Raw genomic sequence first — 11,446 nt, forward strand, 5'->3', positions numbered from 1 at the left:
TTGGGGTCTACCAGGTTTGTATTTAGATAGACAAAGCAGCACAGTAAACTTTGAGTTTATCTGGCACCCCACCAAATGTGAATCGTCACTTTACTAAGTGGAAACAATTACAAAGTTATTCAGGACCCTGTACACTGTATTTTATACTTTATGTCTTAATGTACTGCTGAACATTAGAAGCAAGAAGAAAACCGTTCTTTACTTCCTGAATACTTGAATATTAGTTCATGCCACAACTTTTGCACTGTATTCCATCAGTAAATTGGACTCTCCGTTAACCAGCATGTGTCATTAACCGGCACCACCCATTCCCTGTGCATGCCAGATAAAGATTTTACTGCACATGCTGATACAGGGTAGGGTGGGAAGAGGCTTGTGTGAAGCTTAAACACCACCAAAGACCAGTTGGGCCAAATGGTCTGTGTCTGCTCAGTAGATTCTGTGTAATTCTCTGGAAGACTGAGTCACTAACCAGGCAAAACACCTGAGCTGCCGAGGCAGCTGGATTGCCCAGTTACCAAAAAGCCACTTCTAGATTACACTTTTGAAAACTCAATGGCATAAAATATTAGTACTTAAAAAAAAACCTCCTGATGGCCTGGATTAATTTATCTGCCAACGCACTGTATTTAAAGAGAGGAATGTACAGAGAATTCTAGCTTATAAACAGTTAACTGGGAGAGCAATTCTATTGGTTCCAAGACTGCACTAGTCAGCGCAGACCGAATAAACAAATCACTTTATACAAAACAAATCGACAACAGCCCACGCTTGGATGAAACTTTTAAAATCTCTATCCCAATACCCAAAATGTGCTGTTCAATCTTTTATACCACATTTACAAATTACAGATTTTAATTGGTTCCCTCAGTTTGATTGATAGAGGAATCTGTTTCATATCAAAATGACTGAGTGACTGGAAAGCAGTCATATTTTCATGGCTCTACCAGGTTACGATTTTGTGAAGTCTGTATTTCCATTGCTGTAACGTAGGAAGCTGTTCGTCATTATAGCTCCGAGCCACAAACTATTCTTCAACGATCTCCAGAACTCCTCGTTCCGACTATTACGCATGGAAAGTATCAAATAAGTGGAAACTGAAAACATTTTGAATCACTTGTGTGAAATAAAAAGGTGCAGTATTTGGAAAATTAACATTTTGAAAAGGAGCTCCCCATCTGAAATTTTCTGACCAGAGAGTGGCTGGATGGGAGAGAAAGACGACTTCATTTGTAGAATTCAGTGTGGTAAATAAATTCCCACAACACCTGCTATGCAAGAGCCAACATTCCAGAGACTGTTTTCCCACCAGTCCCAGAACATAGCCAGGTTTTCCTACAACTTCCCACGTGCCTGGGCTGTGACGCATGTCCAAGAAACGAGTCAAGACTGTCCAAACATTCACAAAGGACTCTTACCACCAGCAGAGAGACTTTGACTGTATCACTTTGGGCCAGATTGAAAGCCAGACTCAAAGATTCAAAATAGAGCATTCCAAAGTGGAATGAGGTTTTTCAACTGAATTACCAATTAGCTGAGAGGTGGCAATTCTAGGGGCATTAATGTCCCAGCAAAAGGCCAAACAATGAACCAGAGCACTGCTCTGAAAAAGTCTTTTTTCGTTCTCCACATTTGACATTCTGCCCAATCCTAACGAACAGAAACTATCCATTGCCACTGTGGATCTCCAACAGACCCGGTCAAATTTTGTTTGATAGCACTCCTGTGATGTGTCTTGGGATATATTTTATAGGGTTAAAGGTGTGATGTAATTGCATGTTGTTCTTGTAGCAGAACATGAACTATTTAAACTACCTTCTCTGATCTACACAATATTAACGTCCATAAAAACAATGGGTTTTCTATCCATTGTTCTGAACGCCAATTGTCTCCTTTGACAGTCAATGGCACTTTGTCACATTCATGGCTAGTCCAGCTCTCATCATTACTTCCCAGCACTCTGAACAACTTTAGATTTTGTCTGCAACCTAGCGACTTGGCTTGGTTGCTAGTCAATTGGGCCAGCCTGCTTGACAAAAGGCATCAAGTTAAAAACCGTACCCGTGGTAAGTTTAAGCTTGTCGCTATAGTGTTGCGAGAGCAACACTTCTCAGCATTTCTGGCACCCCATTTTAGCTTCAAGCAGATTTCAATTGCAGAAAGACATTCTAATATTCTATCCCAGTAACGCGGCTGGCAAAACTGTAAGCCCAAGTCAACAGGAAATGGATTGAAAACGGTCTATTTCTACTCTGGAAAAGGACCATTACAGTCACTGGGGGAGAAGGTCACTCCAGAATTTGTTAATACTCAACCAGGATGTGAAAAGTACAACGTAACAACTTACTCCTCCATTCTCAACCATCTCCAAGCTCCTCTTAATGCTTTCAAAAACCAATTTGGTGAGGGAATCCACATCGAGCCCAAACCTTTCAATTCCCCAGTTAAATCTACTCAGTGAAAACAGTGACAAACCTGAAGACCATAATCATGCCCACAACCATACAGACAAGCTTTTGACCGCCATCGCCCAGATTATTTCTAGCTCGTAGGCATGAGTACAGCAAAATCCACCTCTTCGTATTTTTAAATAGAGTACAACTGAAAATCACAATTTTAACAAATTCTTCACAGGCAGCCACAAGCAAAGATGGTCATTATGAACAAAACTTCCCTTCAGCAAGTTGCTTGCAGTCCTGATACTTGAGCCTTGAATTAATTCTTAAGATTTGCTTTTGGATTCATTCCGCATTTTTAAAAATCAAGGGACCAAAGCAAGTACAGAAAACCATACACAATTTCCACATTTTTAAACATGCAAGATAACCTTCATCTTAAAATGGAAGAAAGGATTGAACAAGGGAAAGCCATTCAGCCCATCTTGCACTTGCCATCTACTGGGTACTAATCCATGAGGTAACATTCTACAGTTTCTTCCTGACAACAATTTGTATTTATCTAATGCCTTTAACATAAAATTTCCCAAGGTGCTTCACAGGAGCATTATAAAACAAAAGTATGACGCCTACCACATAAGGAGAGTTCAGGTCAGACGACCAAAAGCTTGGTCAGAGGTAGGTTTTAAGGGGCGCTGCAAAGGAGGAGCGAGACAGGGAGAGACTGAAAAGCGTACAGTGGGAATTCCAGAGCTTGGGGCCTAGACAACTGAACCAATGGTGGAGCAATTATGATCGGGAATGCACAAGAGGCCAGAATTAGAGCAGTGCAGATATCCGAGGGTTCTGGGGTTGGAGGAGATTAGAGATAGGGGAAGGTGAGGCCAGGGAGGCATTTGAAAACAAGGATGAGGATTTTAAAATCCAGATATTGCTTGACTGCAGATAGTGAAGCAAAACTCTGCAATATCCATAGCTGCACCACTGTGCCTTTCTTTAAGTCACATTTCCACAGTACAATTACCATTGTGCGCCCTGGCTGATTTGATCAGGTCAAAAAATACATACCCAGGTCAAAGTTCCACCACACCCCAACATAAGGTTGCAACCAATCATGTTCCATTATGCGCGAGGCACCAATAAAAAGTTCAAGCTAACAGCTCGGCCACAAGTGAATGACTCCGAACTGAAAATCTGAACAATTGCACATTCAGAATATAAATCACTTAATTCATTGGAGGGCAATTCAACTATTCGGTCTGAGATTACGGCCAGTTTCTACTGAAGGGCCGTCAACAAAAAGCAAACCAAGAATCCATACAATTAAGCCTACAATAAACTCTTCACTGCCTTCAAAAGAAATGTTCGAGTCGTTCAGTCTTTCAACTCCCAATAAGGGGTCTCTGATTTAAGACAGAGATGAGAAGACATTTTTTTCCCTCAAGAGGGTCATGAGTCTTTTTGTCTCTCTTCCCTGGGGAGTGGAGGAGGCAGGGTCATCAAATATTTTTGAGGCAGAGCTAGATAGATTCTTGACTAACAAGGGAGTCAAAAGGTTATTGGAGGTAGGTATGAATGAGGAGTTGAGGCCACAATCAGATTAGCCATGATCTTACTGAATGACGGAACAGGCTCCAGGGGCCAATGGCCTACTCCTGCCCCTAATGCATATGTTCATACGCAAGACCTGTGCTCAAACTCAGTGAAGACCGTGCTGGTTTCAATGCTCCTTTTCAGCCTTGGCGAGTCAATACAATCCCTAATAATGTGGGATTGCAGTGCAGATTCTCAAACTTGCTTATTACAGTAACTCAGTCCAGGGTAGAAATGAAACATTGTGCGAATGCAGCAAGGGAAGAGTAGAGATTGATCAACTCTTTATGCTATGCCTGACAAGACGGCTGCTCATTCCCCTATCCCCCCGCCTCCCACCCTGCCGTGCTCGCTGACCTACACTGGCTCCCACTCAAGCAACATCTCGGATTTTAAAATTCACATCCCTGGTTTTCAAATCTCCCACGGCCTCGCCCCTCCCCATCGCTAATCTCCTCCAGCCCCACAAACCCCTCCTCTATACTCATCTACGTCTGGCTTCTTGAGCATCCTTTATTTTAAAATCACTCCACCATTGGCGGCTGTGTCTTCAGTTGCCTGGGCCCCAACTCTGGAATTCCCTCCGTAAACCTCCCCGCCTCACTTTCCTCCTTTAAGACACTCCTTAAAACCTATCCCTTTTTGAGCAAGCTTTTGGCTATCTGACCTAATGTCTCCTCTTGTGGCTTGGTGTCACATTTTGTTTCAAAAATATCCCCATGAAGTGTATTGGAATGTCCGTTTAGCTACGTATAAGTTGCTGCTGTTACTCAATGTTGACAACAGGTTCCCAAAGCTGATAATGCTGCATTCCATAGTTCTCTTGGAACACACGGCTAAAAACTGATTCACAAATAAGAAATTATGCACTCAAGAAAATGATTGAATAATTCTCAGAGGCTTAGCATCAAGACGACCCATGTTGTTGACAACAATATTAGAATTCCTAAGCCCTTCCTCCCACCCAACCGTCTTCCAATCAAAAGCAAAACACAGGCAACTTGTGAGTTTAAACGAGAAAACATGAAGTCCACAAGCCACTGTTGGAGACAGGTTCAAACTAAGGTCACCAGGCTCACTTTACAACAACAACTTACACTTATATAGCACTCTTTAACATAGAGAAAGGTCCCAAAAAAGTGATCTTACAGTGCTTACATAACTTGCTACCAAATGGAGTAGAGGTAAATCATGTTAATGCATTTAAGGAAATGCCAGATAAGTGATTGAGGAAGAAATGAACAGAAGGATTAGACCAGGGCTGTATGAAGTAGGGTGGGAGGTGCCCTGTGTAGGGTATAAACATCAGCATGGATTAGTTGGATTGAATGGCTGTAAATTCTATACTAAGCCGTGCCCTCCAACCTCAAATGATAATGTACAGCTTCAGCCCACTTGCCCAGAACATAACATCGTGTTTAATTCTGCACTGAACGGAGATGGAGAGGAAACTGGCAATGATGTAATGGTGTATCGTCAGTACTCTTGGAGTTCGGGCAAAGGCAGATTGTTGAGGTAGTGAACAAAGTTTTACTTGCAGTCTCACATGCCAAACCTGACCTGATAGCACTTGATGTTAACACCAGATGCCCAAAATGGAAAGTGTTCCATTTCCAAACAGTGTATACTTTTGCCAATCCATTCAAAGGTTCTGTTACATTACCTCATTTCATTTTAATATACAAATTGCAGTCAGGTCATGTTTGCTACTCTGAATAGACTGCAACACTGACATGACCTCTTCAGCCAAAATGTCCATCTAGTCTACTACCCAGCTGGATTTTTAAAACAACTATCTAAAGCTCATTGTTATCATCATTGTCATCCACTCCACATCTCCAAATGGGATAGTATGCATATGGACAGACTTATCAAATCCTTAACCTAAGAGCCAGTCAAGGTGTGCACATCCCAAAATCCTACTTCAAGGCCGAATATTGTCAAATCCTACTTTACACCAGTCTAAACATTCAGATGCAAATCTTAACACAGTGAAAGTCAATGCAACACACAAGCTACATTGTATGCAGACATACGAATGATCTACCGGACAGTGCAACTAAGGCATAAACAGCCAAGATGTTTAAGATGCAGTCTGGAGGGATGGGCTTCAATGGGCCCAATGGCTTGATCATGCCTCCAAACAGAAATATTCTAAAAAGCTTTTGCAAGAACTAAAAGTTTTAGTACTTCAAAATGTAATTGTACAGTATCTACCCCACATATCTAAGAAATCAGCCTGCAATGCATTGAATTTAGCAACACATTGGTCATTTCAGGTTCAATATTGTAACCCACCCTCACTGACAATGAAATCCTCAACTGGAAGCAAAATGTTAAAATAATGCCTGGATGGCACAGGTGGTTAAATTCTCAGGTCTCTAAGTCTGAGCACAGCATAGACTGTTTAGCTTGAGGGCTCCCCATGTGCCCTTGAGAGCAATGGCCCACAGCTCAGAAACTCACCATTAATCGCACTAATGTCCACTTCCCTCAAGAGGCTACAAGCTCCATACATTGGGCAGAAAGTAGCGAGGTAAAGCTTTAACTCCTTAGCTGGTTGTACTAAACTTGATTCCGAAAGAGTGCAGGATGCCAACAGTGCTTTCAAAATGAATAAACTTACAGTGCCCCAGCACTAACATTTTTAAAAAAAATCATTGGCAAGTTTACTCTCCCTTTCAACTCATTGTATTTTCATCCTTGCACAATGAAAGAAACAAGTCAAAGCCTCAAAACTTCTCTTCAAGATGTTAGCCAATCTGTGCGTTTTCTGTTTGCCCCCTAATTGCAACATAAGAAATGGATTCTTCACACTCCCTACATCATCAGCAACAGTCATTCACACTTGAGACTGTATGTATGCAGTGTCACCATTCATGGCTACACTAAAAATGGTCCATGGCAAATCACCAAGCCGCTACAAACCAACTGTATGCAAACTTACATAAGAAACAAATAAAGCACACCCAAGTCAGGCCAGAAATGGAAACAATAACATAAAAATGCTAAGTTTATAAACAGTAATTTGGATATAGAGCTGAGTTGTGCAACTGTCCAGTGTCAAATTGTGGCCTGTTCTCGATCAAAATGTTTTTTTTAAAAAAGGCACAATGGCATCAGAACATAGAGCAATTGTCCATTTGTACTGTAATTTGGGGCTGTGGTAACATGGGATTAAAACTCGGAACTAGAAGAAACACACCACAAACTCGGGAGGAGCTGTTTCACAGGGCCTTTGTGTGTTTGTGCCTCACGTATAAGTCGCACTCCTTTCCCATGGCTTAAGTAGTTAGTGCAGGATTCACACAATTATCAGAAACTATACCAAACTCACCCTTCCCCCCCGTGCAACAATAACATGAAAAGCGCAACCCATCAGAAAGGCATGGTTACGAACAGGACTGATTTGCAGTCACACCAACTCAGTACAGTGTGAAAATTAACATCTGGGGTGGGGGGGGGGAGAATTATGTATTAAAATTAGTGAAAATCCACACACATCTGGCTGGAACAGAGAGGGCACCACTCGCTCAAAATCCTGTCCTGATTATAGAATGAGCCAACGACCCCTTCCCACCCAACAGTTGAGGGAGGACCCTGGTGACCTTGCTGGCCGGCGGCTCCCGATAGAACGTTGAATGTTGCCACTGCAAAGTTGCAGAGTTCCAAATTGGAACGTTCGACACCAACAATTGTTACATCGCCTTCCACACAATCGCTACATTACAAAATGGCAACCAGGGCCAAAGCAAGGAGGCAAACTTTACCTGGGCTGCTATTCTCAATGATTTAGCATCAATATTTTTACCCGCCTGACGCCAGCTCCCCCCTCTCCACCCCCACATCTCAAACCAGCAAGAGCTTCCGAATGCGAATTTTTCTTTTTAAAATAATAACTCCTGAAGAGTTGACCCCCCCCCCCCCCCATTCTCTCCCAACACCAAGAATCATCTCGAGGTGGGAAAAAAAAGCTGATGGGCTCGATTTCCCCAATGACGTAACCTTACTGTATTTTCGTCCTGGCATTTTTTTTTGTTGTTTTTCTCTCTCTCTCGCCTGTTACCTCTCCCCGGCTCCACCAGCTTCCCCCGAGAGCGCTTTAAACCCAATCCGTATTGTCGTTCCCTCCTGGTCCACCGTCAGGTTAATTTGAAAGAAAGCCCTTCAAGAGCGCGGTATTTATATTCTTCATTTCTAATTCCAAGCCCTTAATAAAATGGCGGCCGTCCTACTTCTGCTGGTTCGGATCCTGCCAACGCGGTACAAAGTTCCAAAGTTGGCCCCAATTTCTCAAATGCTGGTGTCGCTGGGGCCGAGGCAGGTTTTTTTGGGTAAATTATTAACACTTGCACTTCTCTCCGTTCCTTCCCCCAAAAGGATAAAACGTCTTGTAAATAATCAAAAAAAAAGCACCGCTTAAGCTGCAAGCTCAACTCAAATCCACCCTCCCCCTTTTCGGTGATACTGTACCAACGTTACAAAAACATCAATTGAGGTAACGCACAGCTATTCTGCTTCCCCCCCCTCCCTCCCTCCTATTGTAAACCTGCTGGGATATCGTCCACGAACAGATATTTGAGGAATCGAGGTATTGAAAAAAAATGCAATCATATTTCCTCCCCCCCCCCACCTCACCAGCCCCAAAAACCTTCCATAAAATTACAATACTTTTAATGCAATCGGTAATTTAAATACCCCATCCTCTCCCTCTTTAAAAAAAATAAAAAGCGAGTTCAAAAACCAGATCAAAAAAGTGCGTTAAAAACAAGTTTTGTCACAGTCGAGGCTACTCGAGTTTATAATCTTTCTGAAGGCGAAATCTGCAGGTTTCAGCTTTAAAAGCTGTGTCTCCTGTGCATTTTAAACATATTTACAGTCTCCAAAATGATCCACACTAGGCTCATACGCGCGTAATGCAGAGATTCATGTCAAACAGCAACTATTTTTGTCCCACAAGGTCTTTCGCTTATTCTAAAAAGATTTTATACCTAAAGTTAAAAGAAGCAGAAGGTTAAAAACCTCTCAAAAGAAACCAACTAAGAGATTAACCTCAGCCACCTCGTCCTGTTAACCTCGGATTGTTGTTCATTATTAGAGTATTTTGTAATTTAGAAAAATATCCGAGAATGGGCGCGTTCATGACTATGAAGTTGCAAATATGGCTCCCCATTCTCCCTTGATCACCGATTGGAATATCTCGTTGTATCTTTAATTACTTAAGTTCCTTTCACACGTCTTACAAACTTCAAACGTTCCACTTTTTAAAAAAAATGTAAAAAGTTTGCCGAGCTCCGGCTCCAGCTATATTAAGTAATCAGTTTCAGAGAGACTCTTGCAAAACTCTTGGTGCATTTCATCCAATCCGACTGAGGTTACAAGACCTTGACTACACTATTAAATTTTAGCAATTCAAAACAATAACTACACGCACTTAAAAATCAGGATAAAATATTTCACACACTTGCAACTAGATTCCTGGGAAAGCAGGTATGGGAACCGCTCCATGTATAAACACACAGGGACTCCCAGATCAACTATTTTTCCTCCTTTTTTTTAAAAAAAAGAAAAAAAAAAGCAAGGTTTCAATCAAGTCTAGAAGTTGTATTTTTTTGACAAATCTTACATCTGAAGGCGTCCTATTCCGTAGCTCTAAATGAATTCTTTTCTTCATATCCATCTTTGCCACCAAGGCTGATTTATACACAATATGAAGTCAAACGCTGTCTGTGGTCACCAAAATGCTGTTTCACACAGGGAGAAGAGATCTGCTTGTAATACAAGCTCACGCCACTACACCGCCCAGCCAACCCAACTTGATAACTAACTCCCGGGGAAGGGCGGGGACAAGGCTGCACTGATGGACATGCCAGTTCGCCAAGTAGGATCCTTCCAGCTCAGGGCCTCGCCAATGACAGAGAGGAGAAGTGGCCGGGGGCGGGAGCTGCTCGAAGCTGTTAAGTTGGGTTGCAGCTAAGATTTCCACCATCCCCCCCCCCCCTCCTCTCTCTCTCTCCCTCCCCAATGCATTTAATGGCCCTTCGCAGCCCAGAGCGAAGACATGGTGGCAAATGGCGTCTTTTAATATGGGTGCAAATATAAAAAGGGCTCTCGTTCCACAAACGCCCGCCTCCCCCCCCCCCCCGCAACCCGTGACATTTCAATTTTGCGATCCCAACCCCAACTTGCTTTTGTCTTTAAACGAAAAAATAAAAACCTATAATAAAGCTCAACACATTATTATATATACGAAGACAGGGTTGCTGCAACTTAAATAGTCCCAACCGAAGAAGTTCCTCACTGTGAAAGTTCAGCGTTTTTGCAATGTCGATAGTTGAATTGAGAAACATACGGGATTCAGGTTAACATTTGAAAAGGAGAGGAGAGCGAGCAAACACGGCGCTACAAAAACTCCACCAGAAAATCCTTAAAACATTTTTGTGGATCCCTTTTCAAGGAGAGGGGGCTGGGGGGGGGGGGGGAAAGAGAGAGATAGAGGAGGGAGAAGAAAAACAGCACCCATCACGTGGCGTTGTTTATTTTTTTTTAAGTTGCAAAAACTAATCCAGCCTCAATCAAAAGAAGAAATTAAAATCGCCGTTCGATTTGTTTACACATTAATGCAAGTCATCAAAATAACACAGCATAGCACCCAAGCAACAGTCGCTTACTGTACACAACAAAATGGTAGGGCATTGTCATGTCATGAGGCACACAAGTCAACGTCCTTCTCGCATGGTTCTTCATTAGCATGCAAAAAATTTAATTACCTTATTATCCAATCATTGAGAGAAATATTTTTTAAGTGCAAATTTCAAATTATTGAAAGCGGCACGTATGCCTATTTTTTATAACTTTTTGTACATATGCACAGGAGCAAATGAAGTGCTATAAATTTTAATGTGCGTCACACGCAATTTTTAACTACAAGTCCAGAGAGAGGAGGTGGTGGTGGTGGTGGGGGGGGGAGAAAATAATTAACAAAGAATTGACGGCGGGGGGGGGAAAGAGAAATGCTGAGTTGAGCGACATGCCAGTGGACCAATGGGGGAAGGGGTTCGCCTGATTGACAGTCGGCCCGGCCAATGGGATAGCTGGCCGCCTGATTGACGGCACAGAACAGCCAACTGCACCGTGCAGGAGACAAGGCGGGGACACGCACAGCCACCGTCCAATCCGGCGACAACAGATGTAACCAAAGAAGAAATAATCATAATAATAATAATAATACAGCGGGTCACGTGTGCGTCCGGGCGCCATCTTGCTCGCAACATTTCTTTTCTTTTAAGAAAAAAGAACATTAAAAATTGCAAATTCCACAACATCAAACCTTTCGATTCTCAATGCAAACTATGAAATAAAGCAAGTGGTTTTACCTCCTGCCCACGGGCGCTCTCTGCCGAGTTCCAGCGCCGCGCTAGAGGCACAGAAATAATGCAGACCCAGTAACTACGCAA

At 42.5% G+C, this 11,446-nt stretch overlaps 1 protein-coding gene across 1 annotated transcript in view; it reads right to left on the reverse strand.

The window, feature by feature from the left end:
• anp32a (acidic (leucine-rich) nuclear phosphoprotein 32 family, member A) overlaps nt 1-9,900 on the reverse strand; it is a 34,531-nt gene extending 24,631 nt beyond the window's left edge. The window contains exon 1 of the mRNA XM_041174780.1: nt 9,616-9,900. Within this exon, the coding sequence (XP_041030714.1) occupies nt 9,616-9,669 (54 nt within the window). The 5' untranslated portion in view covers nt 9,670-9,900. The remainder of the gene's footprint in view (nt 1-9,615) is intronic.
• Nucleotides 9,901-11,446: the final 1,546 nt, after the last annotated feature.

The sequence above is a fragment of the Carcharodon carcharias genome, chromosome 26 (genome assembly GCF_017639515.1).
Source record: "Carcharodon carcharias isolate sCarCar2 chromosome 26, sCarCar2.pri, whole genome shotgun sequence".
In the NCBI taxonomy this organism is placed as follows: domain Eukaryota; kingdom Metazoa; phylum Chordata; class Chondrichthyes; order Lamniformes; family Lamnidae; genus Carcharodon; species Carcharodon carcharias.